We start from the raw sequence: 23882 nt of genomic DNA on the forward strand, positions 1-23882 counted from the left end.
CCCCAGAAAGCGCTGCTGATGGCAGCAGTAGTGTAGGAGATAGTGTAGAGTCGTAGTTTAGAAAATAAATGTTTAAAATGCTTCTCCCTTGTCCTGTCCTGTTTCTTCGGTCTGACTGAAGGCTACTCTTCCTACGCCCAAGGGGGGGGGGGGGGGGGGGGGGGGTTGCCTTTAGGGAGCCTTCCATGAGTTTCCCCCATCCCCGCCCCGTGGGTTTTGGCAAAGGTGCCAAACGCGAAGCAGGCACTGTGCGAAGCAAGCCTGATGCACGGAGTGATGGGAGCCCGGGGCGTGCAGGTGTGCATCTGGAGCTGCGCAAAGTGCCTGGTCCCTCTGCCTGCCTGTCCTCTGGGGGTGGGTGAGTGGGTGGGTGGGTGGGTGAGTGGGTGGGTGGGTGGGTGCCCCGGTGTCCCAGGGACAGGAGGTGTGCCGTCCTCGCTGTGCACTTCCTTCTGGCCCGCGTGTACTTTGAGGAAGTATGGCAGCTTCAAGCGGTTCAGTTTCTAGGATGGCTTCTAGGATGTGGCTCCTGGGCCAATCAGCAGGCTCCTTGGGTTACGCTTGAGGTAGCCCTTATCTTTCCCATTCTTCGTGCTCAACTACTTCTGCCCTTTTAGGAATAAAACCAATTAGCCCTTTATTCACTGGTGTAACTGGTATGTGCCCCAGTACCAAAGTAAGAGTGGATGCAGGCTCCTTTGATGACTCCCTCTAGCTGGAGAGAACCCACCTCATCAGAGGGAATGCTTTAGACAGCACACATGGGCTTGTGTTACATCGCTGCTACTTGTGGCTTGGTTCACCTGCAGACCCGGTGATGAAGTGCACGTTGTGTGCGTTGGACTCACTTCCAATTGTGTCAGAGAAAGCGGAGCTGCAAAGGGCTGGTATTTGTCTGTGCTAACAGGAGGCTCACGTGCAGAACGTGCTGGAGTGCAATCATTTGTGCTATAGCAAATGCCTGCCTTCCTGGGACAAGGAGTTGGAGCGCAGCGCAGCTTAGTCTGTTTGTCACAGAATGCGTGTGAGGAGGTTGTGTTGAAGTCTGCCACTGTATCCTTTGCTTACAGAGGAAGGACTCAAACACTAGCGGAGGAGCTTTAAAGAGATACTCTGTCTTCAGTAGAGGAAAAAAGAGGTGTGCAGTACGTGATCAGGCGCTGGTGGACTTGGAGCTTGAAAAGAATGGAAACGCTTTCATCAAGACATCAGGAGAAGGGGGCAAATGTTACCAAGTATTTCCCAAACTCTCAAAAGTGTTTTCTCTTTGCAGAGTGGGGGGAGGGGGGACGGTCGTGTAACCTGGGAGCTCTGCAAAGGGAACAAAAGATTGCCGCTCAGGAAACGCCCTCTCCTGTTGCCTGTGCTGCTGGTTTGATGGGGAAAAGCAGGCTCGGGCATTCCCTATTGCATTGATACATATTCCACTGCCAAGGGGTGCAGAGAAGGACAGCACTTACAAGCTAGATATCCATGTCATTTATTGCTTGCTGTGCTTCCACGTGAGGGAACCTTTGACTCTCTACCTCTTTGAAGGGTTTATCACTCAATCAGTGCCTAGATATGAGAAGTCCTCAGAGGAGCTCTTCTTTCCTCTGATGATCTTTCTGTTGGCCACCTGCTCTTCATGATGTGCTATTGTAAAAATTGGGCAATTTAGAGGGAAGGGAAGGATCTTGGGTTACAGGACGGTTGGAGAAATCAAAGAGAAGTGTGTTCACCGTGTGCTAATCACCATCTTGGCTTGCTCTGAATCACGGAGTGACCAGTACAAGACAAGACTGTGGTGTCTAAGCATGATTCCTTTTGAATTTTCCCTAAGAGGGGAACACAGGACAGGAGAAGTACGAATGAATCTCTACAGAATAAGGGATCGGAGGAATTCCTTCGTCTTTATCATATGTAAGCCGTATTTCTCACATTTGCTTCCTATAGTCAGACACAGAAAGCACCTGTTAGGCCATATATTGATATCTCTATGGCTGTATATGCATGTATGTCTGCCTACGTATATATATAAAACATACATATATATATATATAAAGCCAGTGAGGGCATTATTAAAGGAATACTCCTCGGGGAGGAAAATACAGGTATCTTTTTATGTGTTGGTTTGGGGAGCATAAATAGCTGGGATCCTATTTCCTTCATGAACGTGAATCTGGCTGCCCCATTTTGCCAGCAAACAATCTCTGCTCTGTGATGCAACTGTGACGCTGTGGAACGTCTCCATGGACACGTTTGTGGAGGCCCCCCTGCCCGCAGCACGGGTGCCATTGCGCTTCCTGCTGCTGGTGGGAGGACAAGCCTTGTTGGCTGTGCGCTTCCTGCTGCTGGTGGGAGGACAAGCCTTGTTGGCTGTGCGCTTCCTGCTGCTGGTGGGAGGACAAGCCTTGTTGGCTGTGCGCTTCCTGCTGCTGGTGGGAGGACAAGCCTTGTTGGCTGTGCGCTTCCTGCTGCTGGTGGGAGGACAAGCCTTGTTGGCTGTGCGCTTCCTGCTGCTGGTGGGAGGACAAGCCTTGTTGGCTGCGCGAGCGGTTGTGGACAGGAATTTCTGCCCAGGTGACAAATTCCAACTTGCAATGGAGACACCTTCCTCAGAAACATCGGGTGCCTCTGTTCCAAGCACCGAGTCGGCAGTCTCGGCATCTGCTGCCCGCCGGCTCGGTGCTAAAAGAGCAGCTGCGCATGCTGCCCTTGGACCTCTCCAAGAGGAGAAGGCTTCCCCATTTTCTCCCGGGGAAGTCAGTGCCAAAAGACGATGCCGCGGTCTGTCTGAGCAATGCTGCGGCTATGACAGTGACATGACATCGTGCTCCTTCCTCAACACCCTCTGGAAAGTTGTTGAAAGTGTTGGCTTCCAGTCCATTCGGTGGGGCGATGAGGGAGACTTCATTGTGATTGAGGAGGCGTTCTTCAGAGCGGAAGTACTGGCCAGAGGAGGAACTCTCCAAGTCTTTGATGTTGGCAACATGAAAGATTTTGTCCGTCGCCTTCATCAGCATGGCTTCTACATCACGGACGCGGATTTGCCAACGTCTGCCCCATGTGCTCAGTTCCTAGCACAGGGAGCATCAATTTCCACTCCGAGCCAGGTACGTAGTCCCTCTAGCTGTGAGATGGCTCTCGGCACAGCGGCATTGGTGGCCAGCCAGTGCAAAGTGAGGTGGCTGACAGCTGGTGACACTTGGGTACTTGTGCTTCTGAGAACCCTCCATCACTCTGCGGCTGGCAAATGAGAGAAATGCAAGCAGGGGTGGTTATTACAAGGGCTGCTCTGCACGTAGTGCCTCCTCGTTTATGTTGGCCCATGAAAGGTGGCAGCAGAGGGGCAGTGTGACAGAATGGCATGGGACGTGGCTGTGCGTATGAAACGAAGGTGTGCAACGGAATTCTTTTGTGTGGAAACGGCCCCCGAGAGTCCGCTCCGACGGTCTCTTGAGATTCCAATTCTCATGCCTTGTGTCTTTGTTTTCCCAGTCTTGAAATGGTGGTGACTAACTCTTCCTCTTTGCATTTTGCAGTTACTGTGCTACTATCATCCCTATTTCCAGAGAGATCGTCTCCAGTGCCAAAGAAGATTCAAGCGGAGTCTTGGAGCTAGGAGGAGACCAGCTTCCTCCTTGCAGGCCTTCCAGTGGGGTTGGCAGGAGGGCCAGCAGAGCAGAAGCCTGCAGCCAGAGATGCAGTCAGGCGCTGCTGCACGGGCGGGCAGTGAGCTCCCTGTCGGCAGCTGCAATGCTGCTCCTGCTGCTGCTGCTGCTGCTGCACATCACAGCAGACGTCCAGCACCAAGCGGTCCTTTTCCACGGGGGCTGAGACCCGATAGCGGAGCTGGGGGTGATGGAGTTGGACGCCGCTACAACTTGCGCCCCAGAAAGCGCTGCTGATGGCAGCAGTAGTGTAGGAGATAGTGTAGAGTCGTAGTTTAGAAAATAAATGTTTAAAATGCTTCTCCCTTGTCCTGTCCTGTTTCTTCGGTCTGACTGAAGGCTACTCTTCCTACGCCCAAGGGGGGGGGGGGGGGGGGGGGGGGGGGTTGCCTTTAGGGAGCCTTCCATGAGTTTCCCCCATCCCCGCCCCGTGGGTTTTGGCAAAGGTGCCAAACGCAAAGCAGGCACTGTGCGAAGCAAGCCTGATGCACGGAGTGATGGGAGCCCGGGGCGTGCAGGTGTGCATCTGGAGCAGCGCAAAGTGCCTGGTCCCTCTGCCTGCCTGTCCTCTGGGGGTGGGTGAGTGGGTGGGTGGGTGGGTGCCCCGGTGTCCCAGGGACAGGAGGTGTGCCGTCCTCGCTGTGCACTTCCTTCTGGCCCGCGTGTACTTTGAGGAAGTATGGCAGCTTCAAGCGGTTCAGTTTCTAGGATGGCTTCTAGGATGTGGCTCCTGGGCCAATCAGCAGGCTCCTTGGGTTACGCTTGAGGTAGCCCTTATCTTTCCCATTCTTCGTGCTCAACTACTTCTGCCCTTTTAGGAATAAAACCAATTAGCCCTTTATTCACTGGTGTAACTGGTATGTGCCCCAGTACCAAAGTAAGAGTGGATGCAGGCTCCTTTGATGACTCCCTCTAGCTGGAGAGAACCCACCTCATCAGAGGGAATGCTTTAGACAGCACACATGGGCTTGTGTTACATCGCTGCTACTTGTGGCTTGGTTCACCTGCAGACCCGGTGATGAAGTGCACGTTGTGTGCGTTGGACTCACTTCCAATTGTGTCAGAGAAGGCGGAGCTGCAAAGGGCTGGTATTTGTCTGTGCTAACAGGAGGCTCACGTGCAGAACGTGCTGGAGTGCAATCATTTGTGCTATAGCAAATGCCTGCCTTCCTGGGACAAGGAGTTGGAGCGCAGCGCAGCTTAGTCTGTTTGTCACAGAATGCGTGTGAGGAGGTTGTGTTGAAGTCTGCCACTGTATCCTTTGCTTACAGAGGAAGGACTCAAACACTAGCGGAGGAGCTTTAAAGAGATACTCTGTCTTCAGTAGAGGAAAAAAGAGGTGTGCAGTACGTGATCAGGCGCTGGTGGACTTGGAGCTTGAAAAGAATGGAAACGCTTTCATCAAGACATCAGGAGAAGGGGGCAAATGTTACCAAGTATTTCCCAAACTCTCAAAAGTGTTTTCTCTTTGCAGAGTGGGGGGAGGGGGGACGGTCGTGTAACCTGGGAGCTCTGCAAAGGGAACAAAAGATTGCCGCTCAGGAAACGCCCTCTCCTGTTGCCTGTGCTGCTGGTTTGATGGGGAAAAGCAGGCTCGGGCATTCCCTATTGCATTGATACATATTCCACTGCCAAGGGGTGCAGAGAAGGACAGCACTTACAAGCTAGATATCCATGTCATTTATTGCTTGCTGTGCTTCCACGTGAGGGAACCTTTGACTCTCTACCTCTTTGAAGGGTTTATCACTCAATCAGTGCCTAGATATGAGAAGTCCTCAGAGGAGCTCTTCTTTCCTCTGATGATCTTTCTGTTGGCCACCTGCTCTTCATGATGTGCTATTGTAAAAATTGGGCAATTTAGAGGGAAGGGAAGGATCTTGGGTTACAGGACGGTTGGAGAAATCAAAGAGAAGTGTGTTCACCGTGTGCTAATCACCATCTTGGCTTGCTCTGAATCACGGAGTGACCAGTACAAGACAAGACTGTGGTGTCTAAGCATGATTCCTTTTGAATTTTCCCTAAGAGGGGAACACAGGACAGGAGAAGTACGAATGAATCTCTACAGAATAAGGGATCGGAGGAATTCCTTCGTCTTTATCATATGTAAGCCGTATTTCTCACATTTGCTTCCTATAGTCAGACACAGAAAGCACCTGTTAGGCCATATATTGATATCTCTATGGCTGTATATGCATGTATGTCTGCCTACGTATATATATAAAACATACATATATATATATATAAAGCCAGTGAGGGCATTATTAAAGGAATACTCCTCGGGGAGGAAAATACAGGTATCTTTTTATGTGTTGGTTTGGGGAGCATAAATAGCTGGGATCCTATTTCCTTCATGAACGTGAATCTGGCTGCCCCATTTTGCCAGCAAACAATCTCTGCTCTGTGATGCAACTGTGACGCTGTGGAACGTCTCCATGGACACGTTTGTGGAGGCCCCCCTGCCCGCAGCACGGGTGCCATTGCGCTTCCTGCTGCTGGTGGGAGGACAAGCCTTGTTGGCTGTGCGCTTCCTGCTGCTGGTGGGAGGACAAGCCTTGTTGGCTGTGCGCTTCCTGCTGCTGGTGGGAGGACAAGCCTTGTTGGCTGTGCGCTTCCTGCTGCTGGTGGGAGGACAAGCCTTGTTGGCTGCGCGAGCGGTTGTGGACAGGAATTTCTGCCCAGGTGACAAATTCCAACTTGCAATGGAGACACCTTCCTCAGAAACATCGGGTGCCTCTGTTCCAAGCACCGAGTCGGCAGTCTCGGCATCTGCTGCCCGCCGGCTCGGTGCTAAAAGAGCAGCTGCGCATGCTGCCCTTGGACCTCTCCAAGAGGAGAAGGCTTCCCCATTTTCTCCCGGGGAAGTCAGTGCCAAAAGACGATGCCGCGGTCTGTCTGAGCAATGCTGCGGCTATGACAGTGACATGACATCGTGCTCCTTCCTCAACACCCTCTGGAAAGTTGTTGAAAGTGTTGGCTTCCAGTCCATTCGGTGGGGCGATGAGGGAGACTTCATTGTGATTGAGGAGGCGTTCTTCAGAGCGGAAGTACTGGCCAGAGGAGGAACTCTCCAAGTCTTTGATGTTGGCAACATGAAAGATTTTGTCCGTCGCCTTCATCAGCATGGCTTCTACATCACGGACGCGGATTTGCCAACGTCTGCCCCATGTGCTCAGTTCCTAGCACAGGGAGCATCAATTTCCACTCCGAGCCAGGTACGTAGTCCCTCTAGCTGTGAGATGGCTCTCGGCACAGCGGCATTGGTGGCCAGCCAGTGCAAAGTGAGGTGGCTGACAGCTGGTGACACTTGGGTACTTGTGCTTCTGAGAACCCTCCATCACTCTGCGGCTGGCAAATGAGAGAAATGCAAGCAGGGGTGATTATTACAAGGGCTGCTCTGCACGTAGTGCCTCCTCGTTTATGTTGGCCCATGAAAGGTGGCAGCAGAGGGGCAGTGTGACAGAATGGCATGGGACGTGGCTGTGCGTATGAAACGAAGGTGTGCAACGGAATTCTTTTGTGTGGAAACGGCCCCCGAGAGTCCGCTCCGACGGTCTCTTGAGATTCCAATTCTCATGCCTTGTGTCTTTGTTTTCCCAGTCTTGAAATGGTGGTGACTAACTCTTCCTCTTTGCATTTTGCAGTTACTGTGCTACTATCATCCCTATTTCCAGAGAGATCGTCTCCAGTGCCAAAGAAGATTCAAGCGGAGTCTTGGAGCTAGGAGGAGACCAGCTTCCTCCTTGCAGGCCTTCCAGTGGGGTTGGCAGGAGGGCCAGCAGAGCAGAAGCCTGCAGCCAGAGATGCAGTCAGGCGCTGCTGCACGGGCGGGCAGTGAGCTCCCTGTCGGCAGCTGCAATGCTGCTCCTGCTGCTGCTGCTGCTGCTGCACATCACAGCAGACGTCCAGCACCAAGCGGTCCTTTTCCACGGGGGCTGAGACCCGATAGCGGAGCTGGGGGTGATGGAGTTGGACGCCGCTACAACTTGCGCCCCAGAAAGCGCTGCTGATGGCAGCAGTAGTGTAGGAGATAGTGTAGAGTCGTAGTTTAGAAAATAAATGTTTAAAATGCTTCTCCCTTGTCCTTCGGTTTCTTTGTTTCTTTGTTTCTTCGGTCTGACTTGTCCTTGTTTCTTCGGTCTGACTGAAGGCTACTCTTCCTACGCCCAAGAGGGGGGGGGGGGGGGGGTTGCCTTTAGGGAGCCTTCCATGAGTTTCCCCCATCCCCGCCCCGTGGGTTTTGGCAAAGGTGCCAAACGCGAAGCAGGCACTGTGCGAAGCAAGCCTGATGCACGGAGTGATGGGAGCCCGGGGCGTGCAGGTGTGCATCTGGAGCAGCGCAAAGTGCCTGGTCCCTCTGCCTGCCTGTCCTCTGGGGGTGGGTGAGTGGGTGGGTGGGTGGGTGCCCCGGTGTCCCAGGGACAGGAGGTGTGCCGTCCTCGCTGTGCACTTCCTTCTGGCCCGCGTGTACTTTGAGGAAGTATGGCAGCTTCAAGCGGTTCAGTTTCTAGGATGGCTTCTAGGATGTGGCTCCTGGGCCAATCAGCAGGCTCCTTGGGTTACGCTTGAGGTAGCCCTTATCTTTCCCATTCTTCGTGCTCAACTACTTCTGCCCTTTTAGGAATAAAACCAATTAGCCCTTTATTCACTGGTGTAACTGGTATGTGCCCCAGTACCAAAGTAAGAGTGGATGCAGGCTCCTTTGATGACTCCCTCTAGCTGGAGAGAACCCACCTCATCAGAGGGAATGCTTTAGACAGCACACATGGGCTTGTGTTACATCGCTGCTACTTGTGGCTTGGTTCACCTGCAGACCCGGTGATGAAGTGCACGTTGTGTGCGTTGGACTCACTTCCAATTGTGTCAGAGAAGGCGGAGCTGCAAAGGGCTGGTATTTGTCTGTGCTAACAGGAGGCTCACGTGCAGAACGTGCTGGAGTGCAATCATTTGTGCTATAGCAAATGCCTGCCTTCCTGGGACAAGGAGTTGGAGCGCAGCGCAGCTTAGTCTGTTTGTCACAGAATGCGTGTGAGGAGGTTGTGTTGAAGTCTGCCACTGTATCCTTTGCTTACAGAGGAAGGACTCAAACACTAGCGGAGGAGCTTTAAAGAGATACTCTGTCTTCAGTAGAGGAAAAAAGAGGTGTGCAGTACGTGATCAGGCGCTGGTGGACTTGGAGCTTGAAAAGAATGGAAACGCTTTCATCAAGACATCAGGAGAAGGGGGCAAATGTTACCAAGTATTTCCCAAACTCTCAAAAGTGTTTTCTCTTTGCAGAGTGGGGGGAGGGGGGACGGTCGTGTAACCTGGGAGCTCTGCAAAGGGAACAAAAGATTGCCGCTCAGGAAACGCCCTCTCCTGTTGCCTGTGCTGCTGGTTTGATGGGGAAAAGCAGGCTCGGGCATTCCCTATTGCATTGATACATATTCCACTGCCAAGGGGTGCAGAGAAGGACAGCACTTACAAGCTAGATATCCATGTCATTTATTGCTTGCTGTGCTTCCACGTGAGGGAACCTTTGACTCTCTACCTCTTTGAAGGGTTTATCACTCAATCAGTGCCTAGATATGAGAAGTCCTCAGAGGAGCTCTTCTTTCCTCTGATGATCTTTCTGTTGGCCACCTGCTCTTCATGATGTGCTATTGTAAAAATTGGGCAATTTAGAGGGAAGGGAAGGATCTTGGGTTACAGGACGGTTGGAGAAATCAAAGAGAAGTGTGTTCACCGTGTGCTAATCACCATCTTGGCTTGCTCTGAATCACGGAGTGACCAGTACAAGACAAGACTGTGGTGTCTAAGCATGATTCCTTTTGAATTTTCCCTAAGAGGGGAACACAGGACAGGAGAAGTACGAATGAATCTCTACAGAATAAGGGATCGGAGGAATTCCTTCGTCTTTATCATATGTAAGCCGTATTTCTCACATTTGCTTCCTATAGTCAGACACAGAAAGCACCTGTTAGGCCATATATTGATATCTCTATGGCTGTATATGCATGTATGTCTGCCTACGTATATATATAAAACATACATATATATATATATAAAGCCAGTGAGGGCATTATTAAAGGAATACTCCTCGGGGAGGAAAATACAGGTATCTTTTTATGTGTTGGTTTGGGGAGCATAAATAGCTGGGATCCTATTTCCTTCATGAACGTGAATCTGGCTGCCCCATTTTGCCAGCAAACAATCTCTGCTCTGTGATGCAACTGTGACGCTGTGGAACGTCTCCATGGACACGTTTGTGGAGGCCCCCCTGCCCGCAGCACGGGTGCCATTGCGCTTCCTGCTGCTGGTGGGAGGACAAGCCTTGTTGGCTGTGCGCTTCCTGCTGCTGGTGGGAGGACAAGCCTTGTTGGCTGTGCGCTTCCTGCTGCTGGTGGGAGGACAAGCCTTGTTGGCTGCGCGAGCGGTTGTGGACAGGAATTTCTGCCCAGGTGACAAATTCCAACTTGCAATGGAGACACCTTCCTCAGAAACATCGGGTGCCTCTGTTCCAAGCACCGAGTCGGCAGTCTCGGCATCTGCTGCCCGCCGGCTCGGTGCTAAAAGAGCAGCTGCGCATGCTGCCCTTGGACCTCTCCAAGAGGAGAAGGCTTCCCCATTTTCTCCCGGGGAAGTCAGTGCCAAAAGACGATGCCGCGGTCTGTCTGAGCAATGCTGCGGCTATGACAGTGACATGACATCGTGCTCCTTCCTCAACACCCTCTGGAAAGTTGTTGAAAGTGTTGGCTTCCAGTCCATTCGGTGGGGCGATGAGGGAGACTTCATTGTGATTGAGGAGGCGTTCTTCAGAGCGGAAGTACTGGCCAGAGGAGGAACTCTCCAAGTCTTTGATGTTGGCAACATGAAAGATTTTGTCCGTCGCCTTCATCAGCATGGCTTCTACATCACGGACGCGGATTTGCCAACGTCTGCCCCATGTGCTCAGTTCCTAGCACAGGGAGCATCAATTTCCACTCCGAGCCAGGTACGTAGTCCCTCTAGCTGTGAGATGGCTCTCGGCACAGCGGCATTGGTGGCCAGCCAGTGCAAAGTGAGGTGGCTGACAGCTGGTGACACTTGGGTACTTGTGCTTCTGAGAACCCTCCATCACTCTGCGGCTGGCAAATGAGAGAAATGCAAGCAGGGGTGGTTATTACAAGGGCTGCTCTGCACGTAGTGCCTCCTCGTTTATGTTGGCCCATGAAAGGTGGCAGCAGAGGGGCAGTGTGACAGAATGGCATGGGACGTGGCTGTGCGTATGAAACGAAGGTGTGCAACGGAATTCTTTTGTGTGGAAACGGCCCCTGAGAGTCCGCTCCGACGGTCTCTTGAGATTCCAATTCTCATGCCTTGTGTCTTTGTTTTCCCAGTCTTGAAATGGTGGTGACTAACTCTTCCTCTTTGCATTTTGCAGTTACTGTGCTACTATCATCCCTATTTCCAGAGAGATCGTCTCCAGTGCCAAAGAAGATTCAAGCGGAGTCTTGGAGCTAGGAGGAGACCAGCTTCCTCCTTGCAGGCCTTCCAGTGGGGTTGGCAGGAGGGCCAGCAGAGCAGAAGCCTGCAGCCAGAGATGCAGTCAGGCGCTGCTGCACGGGCGGGCAGTGAGCTCCCTGTCGGCAGCTGCAATGCTGCTCCTGCTGCTGCTGCTGCTGCTGCACATCACAGCAGACGTCCAGCACCAAGCGGTCCTTTTCCACGGGGGCTGAGACCCGATAGCGGAGCTGGGGGTGATGGAGTTGGACGCCGCTACAACTTGCGCCCCAGAAAGCGCTGCTGATGGCAGCAGTAGTGTAGGAGATAGTGTAGAGTCGTAGTTTAGAAAATAAATGTTTAAAATGCTTCTCCCTTGTCCTTCGGTTTCTTTGTTTCTTTGTTTCTTCGGTCTGACTTGTCCTTGTTTCTTCGGTCTGAATGAAGGCTACTCTTCCTACGCCCAAGAGGGGGGGGGGGGGGGGGTTGCCTTTAGGGAGCCTTCCATGAGTTTCCCCCATCCCCGCCCCGTGGGTTTTGGCAAAGGTGCCAAACGCAAAGCAGGCACTGTGCGAAGCAAGCCTGATGCACGGAGTGATGGGAGCCCGGGGCGTGCAGGTGTGCATCTGGAGCAGCGCAAAGTGCCTGGTCCCTCTGCCTGCCTGTCCTCTGGGGGTGGGTGAGTGGGTGGGTGGGTGGGTGCCCCGGTGTCCCAGGGACAGGAGGTGTGCCGTCCTCGCTGTGCACTTCCTTCTGGCCCGCGTGTACTTTGAGGAAGTATGGCAGCTTCAAGCGGTTCAGTTTCTAGGATGGCTTCTAGGATGTGGCTCCTGGGCCAATCAGCAGGCTCCTTGGGTTACGCTTGAGGTAGCCCTTATCTTTCCCATTCTTCGTGCTCAACTACTTCTGCCCTTTTAGGAATAAAACCAATTAGCCCTTTATTCACTGGTGTAACTGGTATGTGCCCCAGTACCAAAGTAAGAGTGGATGCAGGCTCCTTTGATGACTCCCTCTAGCTGGAGAGAACCCACCTCATCAGAGGGAATGCTTTAGACAGCACACATGGGCTTGTGTTACATCGCTGCTACTTGTGGCTTGGTTCACCTGCAGACCCGGTGATGAAGTGCACGTTGTGTGCGTTGGACTCACTTCCAATTGTGTCAGAGAAGGCGGAGCTGCAAAGGGCTGGTATTTGTCTGTGCTAACAGGAGGCTCACGTGCAGAACGTGCTGGAGTGCAATCATTTGTGCTATAGCAAATGCCTGCCTTCCTGGGACAAGGAGTTGGAGCGCAGCGCAGCTTAGTCTGTTTGTCACAGAATGCGTGTGAGGAGGTTGTGTTGAAGTCTGCCACTGTATCCTTTGCTTACAGAGGAAGGACTCAAACACTTGCGGAGGAGCTTTAAAGAGATACTCTGTCTTCAGTAGAGGAAAAAAGAGGTGTGCAGTACGTGATCAGGCGCTGGTGGACTTGGAGCTTGAAAAGAATGGAAACGCTTTCATCAAGACATCAGGAGAAGGGGGCAAATGTTACCAAGTATTTCCCAAACTCTCAAAAGTGTTTTCTCTTTGCAGAGTGGGGGGAGGGGGGACGGTCGTGTAACCTGGGAGCTCTGCAAAGGGAACAAAAGATTGCCGCTCAGGAAACGCCCTCTCCTGTTGCCTGTGCTGCTGGTTTGATGGGGAAAAGCAGGCTCGGGCATTCCCTATTGCATTGATACATATTCCACTGCCAAGGGGTGCAGAGAAGGACAGCACTTACAAGCTAGATATCCATGTCATTTATTGCTTGCTGTGCTTCCACGTGAGGGAACCTTTGACTCTCTACCTCTTTGAAGGGTTTATCACTCAATCAGTGCCTAGATATGAGAAGTCCTCAGAGGAGCTCTTCTTTCCTCTGATGATCTTTCTGTTGGCCACCTGCTCTTCATGATGTGCTATTGTAAAAATTGGGCAATTTAGAGGGAAGGGAAGGATCTTGGGTTACAGGACGGTTGGAGAAATCAAAGAGAAGTGTGTTCACCGTGTGCTAATCACCATCTTGGCTTGCTCTGAATCACGGAGTGACCAGTACAAGACAAGACTGTGGTGTCTAAGCATGATTCCTTTTGAATTTTCCCTAAGAGGGGAACACAGGACAGGAGAAGTACGAATGAATCTCTACAGAATAAGGGATCGGAGGAATTCCTTCGTCTTTATCATATGTAAGCCGTATTTCTCACATTTGCTTCCTATAGTCAGACACAGAAAGCACCTGTTAGGCCATATATTGATATCTCTATGGCTGTATATGCATGTATGTCTGCCTACGTATATATATAAAACATACATATATATATATATAAAGCCAGTGAGGGCATTATTAAAGGAATACTCCTCGGGGAGGAAAATACAGGTATCTTTTTATGTGTTGGTTTGGGGAGCATAAATAGCTGGGATCCTATTTCCTTCATGAACGTGAATCTGGCTGCCCCATTTTGCCAGCAAACAATCTCTGCTCTGTGATGCAACTGTGACGCTGTGGAACGTCTCCATGGACACGTTTGTGGAGGCCCCCCTGCCCGCAGCACGGGTGCCATTGCGCTTCCTGCTGCTGGTGGGAGGACAAGCCTTGTTGGCTGTGCGCTTCCTGCTGCTGGTGGGAGGACAAGCCTTGTTGGCTGTGCGCTTCCTGCTGCTGGTGGGAGGACAAGCCTTGTTGGCTGTGCGCTTCCTGCTGCTGGTGGGAGGACAAGCCTTGTTGGCTGCGCGAGCGGTTGTGGACAGGAATTTCTGCCCAGGTGACAAATTCCAACTTGCAATGGAGACACCTTCCTCAGAAACATCGGGTGCCTCTGTTCCAAGCACCGAGTCGGCAGTCTCGGCATCTGCTGCCCGCCGGCTCGGTGCTAAAAGAGCAGCTGCGCATGCTGCCCTTGGACCTCTCCAAGAGGAGAAGGCTTCCCCATTTTCTCCCGGGGAAGTCAGTGCCAAAAGACGATGCCGCGGTCTGTCTGAGCAATGCTGCGGCTATGACAGTGACATGACATCGTGCTCCTTCCTCAACACCCTCTGGAAAGTTGTTGAAAGTGTTGGCTTCCAGTCCATTCGGTGGGGCGATGAGGGAGACTTCATTGTGATTGAGGAGGCGTTCTTCAGAGCGGAAGTACTGGCCAGAGGAGGAACTCTCCAAGTCTTTGATGTTGGCAACATGAAAGATTTTGTCCGTCGCCTTCATCAGCATGGCTTCTACATCACGGACGCGGATTTGCCAACGTCTGCCCCATGTGCTCAGTTCCTAGCACAGGGAGCATCAATTTCCACTCCGAGCCAGGTACGTAGTCCCTCTAGCTGTGAGATGGCTCTCGGCACAGCGGCATTGGTGGCCAGCCAGTGCAAAGTGAGGTGGCTGACAGCTGGTGACACTTGGGTACTTGTGCTTCTGAGAACCCTCCATCACTCTGCGGCTGGCAAATGAGAGAAATGCAAGCAGGGGTGATTATTACAAGGGCTGCTCTGCACGTAGTGCCTCCTCGTTTATGTTGGCCCATGAAAGGTGGCAGCAGAGGGGCAGTGTGACAGAATGGCATGGGACGTGGCTGTGCGTATGAAACGAAGGTGTGCAACGGAATTCTTTTGTGTGGAAACGGCCCCTGAGAGTCCGCTCCGACGGTCTCTTGAGATTCCAATTCTCATGCCTTGTGTCTTTGTTTTCCCAGTCTTGAAATGGTGGTGACTAACTCTTCCTCTTTGCATTTTGCAGTTACTGTGCTACTATCATCCCTATTTCCAGAGAGATCGTCTCCAGTGCCAAAGAAGATTCAAGCGGAGTCTTGGAGCTAGGAGGAGACCAGCTTCCTCCTTGCAGGCCTTCCAGTGGGGTTGGCAGGAGGGCCAGCAGAGCAGAAGCCTGCAGCCAGAGATGCAGTCAGGCGCTGCTGCACGGGCGGGCAGTGAGCTCCCTGGCAGCAGCTGCAATGCTGCTGCTGCTGCTGCTGCTGCTGCTGCACATCACAGCAGACGTCCAGCACCAAGCGGTCCTTTTCCACGGGGGCTGAGACCCGATAGCGGAGCTGGGGGTGATGGAGTTGGACGCCGCTACAACTTGCGCCCCAGGAAGCGCTGCTGATGGCAGCAGTAGTGTAGGAGATAGTGTAGAGTCGTAGTTTAGAAAATAAATGTTTAAAATGCTTCTCCCTTGTCCTGTCCTGTTTCTTCGGTCTGACTGAAGGCTACTCTTCCTACGCCCAAGGGGGGGGGGGGGGGGGGGGGGGGGGGGGTTGCCTTTAGGGAGCCTTCCATGAGTTTCCCCCATCCCCGCCCCGTGGGTTTTGGCAAAGGTGCCAAACGCAAAGCAGGCACTGTGCGAAGCAAGCCTGATGCACGGAGTGATGGGAGCCCGGGGCGTGCAGGTGTGCATCTGGAGCAGCGCAAAGTGCCTGGTCCCTCTGCCTGCCTGTCCTCTGGGGGTGGGTGAGTGGGTGGGTGGGTGGGTGCCCCGGTGTCCCAGGGACAGGAGGTGTGCCGTCCTCGCTGTGCACTTCCTTCTGGCCCGCGTGTACTTTGAGGAAGTATGGCAGCTTCAAGCGGTTCAGTTTCTAGGATGGCTTCTAGGATGTGGCTCCTGGGCCAATCAGCAGGCTCCTTGGGTTACGCTTGAGGTAGCCCTTATCTTTCCCATTCTTCGTGCTCAACTACTTCTGCCCTTTTAGGAATAAAACCAATTAGCCCTTTATTCACTGGTGTAACTGGTATGTGCCCCAGTACCAAAGTAAGAGTGGATGCAGGCTCCTTTGATGACTCCCTCTAGCTGGAGAGAACCCACCTCATCAGAGGGAATGCTTTAGACAGCACACATGGGCTTGTGTTACATCGCTGCTACTTGTGGCTTGGTTCACCTGCAGACCCGGTGATGAAGTGCACGTTGTGTGCGTTGGACTCACTTCCAATTGTGTCAGAGAAGGCGGAGCTGCAAAGGGCTGGTATTTGTCTGTGCTAACAGGAGGCTCACGTGCAGAACGTGCTGGAGTGCAATCATTTGTGCTATAGCAAATGCCTGCCTTCCTGGGACAAGGAGTTGGAGCGCAGCGCAGCTTAGTCTGTTTGTCACAGAATGCGTGTGAGGAGGTTGTGTTGAAGTCTGCCACTGTATCCTTTGCTTACAGAGGAAGGACTCAAACACTAGCGGAGGAGCTTTAAAGAGATACTCTGTCTTCAGTAGAGGAAAAAAGAGGTGTGCAGTACGTGATCAGGCGCTGGTGGACTTGGAGCTTGAAAAGAATGGAAACGCTTTCATCAAGACATCAGGAGAAGGGGGCAAATGTTACCAAGTATTTCCCAAACTCTCAAAAGTGTTTTCTCTTTGCAGAGTGGGGGGAGGGGGGACGGTCGTGTAACCTGGGAGCTCTGCAAAGGGAACAAAAGATTGCCGCTCAGGAAACGCCCTCTCCTGTTGCCTGTGCTGCTGGTTTGATGGGGAAAAGCAGGCTCGTGCATTCCCTATTGCATTGATACATATTCCACTGCCAAGGGGTGCAGAGAAGGACAGCACTTACAAGCTAGATATCCATGTCATTTATTGCTTGCTGTGCTTCCACGTGAGGGAACCTTTGACTCTCTACCTCTTTGAAGGGTTTATCACTCAATCAGTGCCTAGATATGAGAAGTCCTCAGAGGAGCTCTTCTTTCCTCTGATGATCTTTCTGTTGGCCACCTGCTCTTCATGATGTGCTATTGTAAAAATTGGGCAATTTAGAGGGAAGGGAAGGATCTTGGGTTACAGGACGGTTGGAGAAATCAAAGAGAAGTGTGTTCACCGTGTGCTAATCACCATCTTGGCTTGCTCTGAATCACGGAGTGACCAGTACAAGACAAGACTGTGGTGTCTAAGCATGATTCCTTTTGAATTTTCCCTAAGAGGGGAACACAGGACAGGAGAAGTACGAATGAATCTCTACAGAATAAGGGATCGGAGGAATTCCTTCGTCTTTATCATATGTAAGCCGTATTTCTCACATTTGCTTCCTATAGTCAGACACAGAAAGCACCTGTTAGGCCATATATTGATATCTCTATGGCTGTATATGCATGTATGTCTGCCTACGTATATATATAAAACATACATATATATATATATAAAGCCAGTGAGGGCATTATTAAAGGAATACTCCTCGGGGAGGAAAATACAGGTATCTTTTTATGTGTTGGTTTGGGGAGCATAAATAGCTGGGATCCTATTTCCTTCATGAACGTGAATCTGGCTGCCCCATTTTGCCAGCAAACAATCTCTGCTCTGTGATGCAACTGTGACGCTGTGGAACGTCTCCATGGACACGTTTGTGGAGGCCCCCCTGCCCGCAGCACGGGTGCCATTGCGCTTCCTGCTGCTGGTGGGAGGACAAGCCTTGTTGGCTGTGCGCTTCCTGCTGCTGGTGGGAGGACAAGCCTTGTTGGCTGTGCGCTTCCTGCTGCTGGTGGGAGGACAAGCCTTGTTGGCTGTGCGCTTCCTGCTGCTGGTGGGAGGACAAGCCTTGTTGGCTGTGCGCTTCCTGCTGCTGGTGGGAGGACAAGCCTTGTTGGCTGTGCGCTTCCTGCTGCTGGTGGGAGGACAAGCCTTGTTGGCTGTGCGCTTCCTGCTGCTGGTGGGAGGACAAGCCTTGTTGGCTGTGCGCTTCCTGCTGCTGGTGGGAGGACAAGCCTTGTTGGCTGCGCGAGCGGTTGTGGACAGGAATTTCTGCCCAGGTGACAAATTCCAACTTCCAATGGAGACACCTTCCTCAGAAACATCGGGTGTCTCTGTTCCAAGCACCGAGTCGGCAGTCTCGGCATCTGCTGCCCGCCAGCTCGGTGCTAAAAGAGCAGCTGCGCATGCTGCCCTTGGACCTCTCCAAGAGGAGAAGGCTTCCCCATTTTCTCCCGGGGAAGTCAGTGCCAAAAGACGATGCCGCGGTCTGTCTGAGCAATGCTGCGGCTATGACAGTGACATGACATCGTGCTCCTTCCTCAACACCCTCTGGAAAGTTGTTGAAAGTGTTGGCTTCCAGTCCATTCGGTGGGGCGATGAGGGAGACTTCATTGTGATTGAGGAGGCGTTCTTCAGAGCGGAAGTACTGGCCAGAGGAGGAACTCTCCAAGTCTTTGATGTTGGCAACATGAAAGATTTTGTCCGTCGCCTTCATCAGCATGGCTTCTACATCACGGACGCGGATTTGCCAACGTCTGCCCCATGTGCTCAGTTCCTAGCACAGGGAGCATCAATTTCCACTCCGAGCCAGGTACGTAGTCCCTCTAGCTGTGAGATGGCTCTCGGCACAGCGGCATTGGTGGCCAGCCAGTGCAAAGTGAGGTGGCTGACAGCTGGTGACACTTGGGTACTTGTGCTTCTGAGAACCCTCCATCACTCTGCGGCTGGCAAATGAGAGAAATGCAAGCAGGGGTGGTTATTACAAGGGCTGCTCTGCACGTAGTGCCTCCTCGTTTATGTTGGCCCATGAAAGGTGGCAGCAGAGGGGCAGTGTGACAGAATGGCATGGGACGTGGCTGTGCGTATGAAACGAAGGTGTGCAACGGAATTCTTTTGTGTGGAAACGGCCCCCGAGAGTCCGCTCCGACGGTCTCTTGAGATTCCAATTCTCATGCCTTGTGTCTTTGTTTTCCCAGTCTTGAAATGGTGGTGACTAACTCTTCCTCTTTGCATTTTGCAGTTACTGTGCTACTATCATCCCTATTTCCAGAGAGATCGTCTCCAGTGCCAAAGAAGATTCAAGCGGAGTCTTGGAGCTAGGAGGAGACCAGCTTCCTCCTTGCAGGCCTTCCAGTGGGGTTGGCAGGAGGGCCAGCAGAGCAGAAGCCTGCAGCCAGAGATGCAGTCAGGCGCTGCTGCACGGGCGGGCAGTGAGCTCCCTGTCGGCAGCTGCAATGCTGCTCCTGCTGCTGCTGCTGCTGCTGCACATCACAGCAGACGTCCAGCACCAAGCGGTCCTTTTCCACGGGGGCTGAGACCCGATAGCGGAGCTGGGGGTGATGGAGTTGGACGCCGCTACAACTTGCGCCCCAGAAAGCGCTGCTGATGGCAGCAGTAGTGTAGGAGATAGTGTAGAGTCGTAGTTTAGAAAATAAATGTTTAAAATGCTTCTCCCTTGTCCTGTCCTGTTTCTTCGGTCTGACTGAAGGCTACTCTTCCTACGCCCAAGGGGGGGGGGTTGCCTTTAGGGAGCCTTCCATGAGTTTCCCCCATCCCCGCCCCGTGGATTTTGGCAAAGGTGCCAAACGCGAAGCAGGCACTTTGCAAAGCAAGCCTGATGCACGGAGTGATGGGAGCCCGGGGCGTGCAGGTGTGCATCTGGAGCAGCGCAAAGTGCCTGGTCCCTCTGCCTGCCTGTCCTCTGGGGGTGGGTGGGGGGTGGCTGGGTGGGTGGGTGCCCCGGTGTCCCAGGGACAGGAGGTGTGCCGTCCTCACTGTGCACTTCCTTCTGGCCCGCGTGTACTTTGAGGAAGTATGGCAGCTTCAAGCGGTTCAGTTTCTAGGATGGCTTCTAGGATGTGGCTCCTGGGCCAATCAGCAGGCTCCTTGGGTTAAGCTTGAGGTAGCCCTTATCTTTCCCATTCTTCGTGCTCAACTACTTCTGCCCTTTTAGGAATAAAACCAATTAGCCCTTTATTCACTGGTGTAACTGGTATGTGCCCCAGTACCAAAGTAAGAGTGGATGCAGGCTCCTTTGATGACTCCCTCTAGCTGGAGAGAACCCACCTCATCAGAGGGAATGCTTTAGACAGCACACATGGGCTTGTGTTACATCGCTGCTACTTGTGGCTTGGTTCACCTGCAGACCCGGTGATGAAGTGCACGTTGTGTGCGTTGGACTCACTTCCAATTGTGTCAGAGAAAGCGGAGCTGCAAAGGGCTGGTATTTGTCTGTGCTAACAGGAGGCTCACGTGCAGAACGTGCTGGAGTGCAATCATTTGTGCTATAGCAAATGCCTGCCTTCCTGGGACAAGGAGTTGGAGCGCAGCGCAGCTTAGTCTGTTTGTCACAGAATGCGTGTGAGGAGGTTGTGTTGAAGTCTGCCACTGTATCCTTTGCTTACAGAGGAAGGACTCAAACACTAGCGGAGGAGCTTTAAAGAGATACTCTGTCTTCAGTAGAGGAAAAAAGAGGTGTGCAGTACGTGATCAGGTGCTGGTGGACTTGGAGCTTGAAAAGAATGGAAACGCTTTCATCAAGACATCAGGAGAAGCTGGCAAATGTTACCAAGTATTTCCCAAACTCTCAAAAGTGTTTTCTCTTTGCAGAGTGGGGGGAGGGGGGACGGTCGTGTAACCTGGGAGCTCTGCAAAGGGAACAAAAGATTGCCGCTCAGGAAACGCCCTCTCCTGTTGCCTGTGCTGCTGGTTTGATGGGGAAAAGCAGGCTCGTGCATTCCCTATTGCATTGATACATATTCCACTGCCAAGGGGTGCAGAGAAGGACAGCACTTACAAGCTAGATATCCATGTCATTTATTGCTTGCTGTGCTTCCACGTGAGGGAACCTTTGACTCTCTACCTCTTTGAAGGGTTTATCACTCAATCAGTGCCTAGATATGAGAAGTCCTCAGAGGAGCTCTTCTTTCCTCTGATGATCTTTCTGTTGGCCACCTGCTCTTCATGATGTGCTATTGTAAAAATTGGGCAATTTAGAGGGAAGGGAAGGATCTTGGGTTACAGGACGGTTGGAGAAATCAAAGAGAAGTGTGTTCACCGTGTGCTAATCACCATCTTGGCTTGCTCTGAATCACGGAGTGACCAGTACAAGACAAGACTGTGGTGTCTAAGCATGATTCCTTTTGAATTTTCCCTAAGAGGGGAACACAGGACAGGAGAAGTACGAATGAATCTCTACAGAATAAGGGATCGGAGGAATTCCTTCGTCTTTATCATATGCAAGTCGTATTTCTCACATTTGCTTCCTATAGTCAGACACAGAAAGCACCTGTTAGGCCATATATTGATATCTCTATGGCTGTATATGCATGTATGTCTGCCTACGTATATATATAAAACATACATATATATATATATATAAAGCCAGTGAGGGCATTATTAAAAGAATACTCCTCGGGGAGGAAAATACAGGTATCTTTTTATGTGTTGGTTTGGGGAGCATAAATAGCTGGGATCCTATTTCCTTCATGAACGTGAATCTGGCTGCCCCATTTTGCCAGCAAACAATCTCTGCTCTGTGATGCAACTGTGACGCTGTGGAACGTCTCCATGGACACGTTTGTGGAGGCCCCCCTGCCTGCAGCACGGGTGCCATTGCGCTTCCTGCTGCTGGTGGGAGGACAAGCCTTGTTGGCTGTGCGCTTCCTGCTGCTGGTGGGAGGACAAGCCTTGTTGGCTGTGCGCTTCCTGCTGCTGGTGGGAGGACAAGCCTTGTTGGCTGTGCGCTTCCTGCTGCTGGTGGGAGGACAAGCCTTGTTGGCTGTGCGCTTCCTGCTGCTGGTGGGAGGACAAGCCTTGTTGGCTGTGCGCTTCCTGCTGCTGGTGGGAGGACAAGCCTTGTTGGCTGTGCGCTTCCTGCTGCTGGTGGGAGGACAAGCCTTGTTGGCTGTGCGCTTCCTGCTGCTGGTGGGAGGACAAGCCTTGTTGGCTGTGCGCTTCCTGCTGCTGGTGGGAGGACAAGCCTTGTTGGCTGCGCGAGCGGTTGTGGACAGGAATTTCTGCCCAGGTGACAAATTCCAACTTCCAATGGAGACACCTTCCTCAGAAACATCGGGTGCCTCTGTTCCAAGCACCGAGTCGGCAGTCTCGGCATCTGCTGCCCGCCGGCTCGGTGCTAAAAGAGCAGCTGCGCATGCTGCCCTTGGACCTCTCCAAGAGGAGAAGGCTTCCCCATTTTCTCCCGGGGAAGTCAGTGCCAAAAGACGATGCCGCGGTCTGTCTGAGCAATGCTGCGGCTATGACAGTGACATGACATCGTGCTCCTTTCTCAACACCCTCTGGAAAGTTGTTGAAAGTGTTGGCTTCCAGTCCATTCGGTGGGGCGATGAGGGAGACTTCATTGTGATTGAGGAGGCGTTCTTCAGAGCGGAAGTACTGGCCAGAGGAGGAACTCTCCAAGTCTTTGATGTTGGCAACATGAAAGATTTTGTCCGTCGCCTTCATCAGCATGGCTTCTACATCACGGACGCGGATTTGCCAACGTCTGCCCCATGTGCTCAGTTCCTAGCACAGGGAGCATCAATTTCCACTCCGAGCCAGGTACGTAGTCCCTCTAGCTGTGAGATGGCTCTCGGCACAGCGGCATTGGTGGCCAGCCAGTGCAAAGTGAGGTGGCTGACAGCTGGTGACACTTGGGTACTTGTGCTTCTGAGAACCCTCCATCACTCTGCGGCTGGCAAATGAGAGAAATGCAAGCAGGGGTGGTTATTACAAGGGCTGCTCTGCACGTAGTGCCTCCTTGTTTATGTTGGCCCATGAAAGGTGGCAGCAGAGGGGCAGTGTGACAGAATGGCATGGGACGTGGCTGTGCGTATGAAACGAAGGTGTGCAACGGAATTCTTTTGTGTGGAAACGGCCCCCGAGAGTCCGCTCCGACGGTCTCTTGAGATTCCAAATCTCATGCCTTGTATCTTTGTTTTCCCAGTCTTGAAATGGTGGTGACTAACTCTTCCTCTTTGCATTTTGCAGTTACTCTGCTACTATCATCCCTATTTCCAGAGAGATCGTCTCCAGTGCCAAAGAAGATTCAAGCGGAGTCTTGGAGCTAGGAGGAGACCAGCTTCCTCCTTGCAGGCCTTCCAGTGGGGTTGGCAGGAGGGCCAGCAGAGCAGAAGCCTGCAGCCAGACATGCAGTCAGGTGCTGCTGCACGGGCGGGCAGTGAGCTCCCTGGCAGCAGCTGCAATGCTGCTCCTGCTGCTGCTGCTGCTGCTGCTGCTGCACATCACAGCAGACGTCCAGCACCAAGCGGTCCTTTTCCACGGGGGCTGAGACCCGATAGCGGAGCTGGGGGTGATGGAGTTGGACGCCGCTACAACTTGCGCCCCAGGAAGCGCTGCTGATGGCAGCAGTAGTGTAGGAGATAGTGTAGAGTCGTAGTTTAGAAAATAAATGTTTAAAATGCTTCTCCCTTGTCCTGTCCTGTTTCTTCGGTCTGACTGAAGGCTACTCTTCCTACGCCCAAGGGGGGGGGGGGGGGGGGGGGGGGGGTTGCCTTTAGGGAGCCTTCCATGTGTTTCCCCCATCCCCGCCCCGTGGGTTTTGGCAAAGGTGCCAAACGCGAAGCAGGCACTGTGCGAAGCAAGCCTGATGCACGGAGTGATGGGAGCCCGGGGCGTGCAGGTGTGCAGCTGGAGCTGCGCAAAGTGCCTGGTCCCTCTGCCTGCCTGTCCTCTGGGGGTGGGTGAGTGGGTGGGTGGGTGGGTGCCCCGGTGTCCCAGGGACAGGAGGTGTGCCGTCCTCACTGTGCACTTCCTTCTGGCCCGCGTGTACTTTGAGGAAGTATGGCAGCTTCAAGCGGTTCAGTTTCTAGGATGGCTTCTAGGATGTGGCTCCTGGGCCAATCAGCAGGCTCCTTGGGTTACGCTTGAGGTAGCCCTTATCTTTCCCATTCTTCGTGCTCAACTACTTCTGCCCTTTTAGGAATAAAACCAATTAGCCCTTTATTCACTGGTGTAACTGGTATGTGCCCCAGTAAAAAAGTGTTTCCTCATATTCATAATGAATTTTTTATGATTTATGCCCATTGTCTCCTGTCCTGTCACTGGGTACCACTGAGAACTATTTGGCTCCATCTTCTTCACAGCACCCCT

The 23882-nt window shown here is 52.5% G+C and overlaps 6 protein-coding genes across 6 annotated transcripts; all 6 read left to right on the forward strand.

Moving 5' to 3' along the window:
• The first annotated feature begins 2582 nt into the window (after positions 1-2582).
• LOC125694024 (heat shock transcription factor, X-linked-like) lies at positions 2583-3890 on the forward strand. Its single transcript, XM_048946654.1, has 2 exons — positions 2583-3095; positions 3525-3890. Exons 1-2 carry the CDS (start codon positions 2583-2585, stop codon positions 3888-3890), a joined length of 879 nt encoding a protein of 292 aa, XP_048802611.1.
• Positions 3891-6352: 2462 nt separating this feature from the next.
• LOC125694025 (heat shock transcription factor, X-linked-like) lies at positions 6353-7660 on the forward strand. Its single transcript, XM_048946655.1, has 2 exons — positions 6353-6865; positions 7295-7660. The coding sequence occupies exons 1-2, from the start codon at positions 6353-6355 to the stop codon at positions 7658-7660; spliced, it is 879 nt and encodes a 292-aa protein (XP_048802612.1).
• Positions 7661-10110: 2450 nt separating this feature from the next.
• Positions 10111-11418, forward strand: LOC125694026 (heat shock transcription factor, X-linked-like). Its single transcript, XM_048946656.1, has 2 exons — positions 10111-10623; positions 11053-11418. Exons 1-2 carry the CDS (start codon positions 10111-10113, stop codon positions 11416-11418), a joined length of 879 nt encoding a protein of 292 aa, XP_048802613.1.
• A 2492-nt stretch (positions 11419-13910) lies between these two features.
• On the forward strand, positions 13911-15218 carry LOC125694027 (heat shock factor protein 5-like). Its single transcript, XM_048946657.1, has 2 exons — positions 13911-14423; positions 14853-15218. Exons 1-2 carry the CDS (start codon positions 13911-13913, stop codon positions 15216-15218), a joined length of 879 nt encoding a protein of 292 aa, XP_048802614.1.
• A 2632-nt stretch (positions 15219-17850) lies between these two features.
• Positions 17851-19158, forward strand: LOC125693180 (heat shock transcription factor, Y-linked-like). The gene is made up of 2 exons (XM_048944731.1): positions 17851-18363; positions 18793-19158. The coding sequence occupies exons 1-2, from the start codon at positions 17851-17853 to the stop codon at positions 19156-19158; spliced, it is 879 nt and encodes a 292-aa protein (XP_048800688.1).
• A 2660-nt stretch (positions 19159-21818) lies between these two features.
• On the forward strand, positions 21819-23132 carry LOC125694023 (heat shock factor protein 5-like). Its single transcript, XM_048946653.1, has 2 exons — positions 21819-22331; positions 22761-23132. The coding sequence occupies exons 1-2, from the start codon at positions 21819-21821 to the stop codon at positions 23130-23132; spliced, it is 885 nt and encodes a 294-aa protein (XP_048802610.1).
• The last annotated feature ends 750 nt before the right edge of the window (positions 23133-23882 follow it).

Source organism: Lagopus muta, chromosome 5 (assembly GCF_023343835.1).
Source record: "Lagopus muta isolate bLagMut1 chromosome 5, bLagMut1 primary, whole genome shotgun sequence".
NCBI lineage: Eukaryota > Metazoa > Chordata > Aves > Galliformes > Phasianidae > Lagopus > Lagopus muta.

What these genes read in the sequence shown, in the direction of transcription:
- LOC125694027 (XM_048946657.1), top strand. Translation starts at nt 13,911, where the DNA reads ATGGAGACACCTTCCTCAGAAACATCGGGTGCCTCTGTTCCAAGCACC. An exon ending in CAATTTCCACTCCGAGCCAG is followed by an intron (nt 14,424 to 14,852) that starts GTACGTAGTCCC and finishes TGCATTTTGCAG; the next exon opens with TTACTGTGCTACTATCATCC.
- LOC125694023 (XM_048946653.1), top strand. Translation starts at nt 21,819, where the DNA reads ATGGAGACACCTTCCTCAGAAACATCGGGTGCCTCTGTTCCAAGCACC. An exon ending in CAATTTCCACTCCGAGCCAG is followed by an intron (nt 22,332 to 22,760) that starts GTACGTAGTCCC and finishes TGCATTTTGCAG; the next exon opens with TTACTCTGCTACTATCATCC.
- LOC125694026 (XM_048946656.1), top strand. Translation starts at nt 10,111, where the DNA reads ATGGAGACACCTTCCTCAGAAACATCGGGTGCCTCTGTTCCAAGCACC. An exon ending in CAATTTCCACTCCGAGCCAG is followed by an intron (nt 10,624 to 11,052) that starts GTACGTAGTCCC and finishes TGCATTTTGCAG; the next exon opens with TTACTGTGCTACTATCATCC.
- LOC125693180 (XM_048944731.1), top strand. Translation starts at nt 17,851, where the DNA reads ATGGAGACACCTTCCTCAGAAACATCGGGTGTCTCTGTTCCAAGCACC. An exon ending in CAATTTCCACTCCGAGCCAG is followed by an intron (nt 18,364 to 18,792) that starts GTACGTAGTCCC and finishes TGCATTTTGCAG; the next exon opens with TTACTGTGCTACTATCATCC.
- LOC125694024 (XM_048946654.1), top strand. Translation starts at nt 2,583, where the DNA reads ATGGAGACACCTTCCTCAGAAACATCGGGTGCCTCTGTTCCAAGCACC. An exon ending in CAATTTCCACTCCGAGCCAG is followed by an intron (nt 3,096 to 3,524) that starts GTACGTAGTCCC and finishes TGCATTTTGCAG; the next exon opens with TTACTGTGCTACTATCATCC.
- LOC125694025 (XM_048946655.1), top strand. Translation starts at nt 6,353, where the DNA reads ATGGAGACACCTTCCTCAGAAACATCGGGTGCCTCTGTTCCAAGCACC. An exon ending in CAATTTCCACTCCGAGCCAG is followed by an intron (nt 6,866 to 7,294) that starts GTACGTAGTCCC and finishes TGCATTTTGCAG; the next exon opens with TTACTGTGCTACTATCATCC.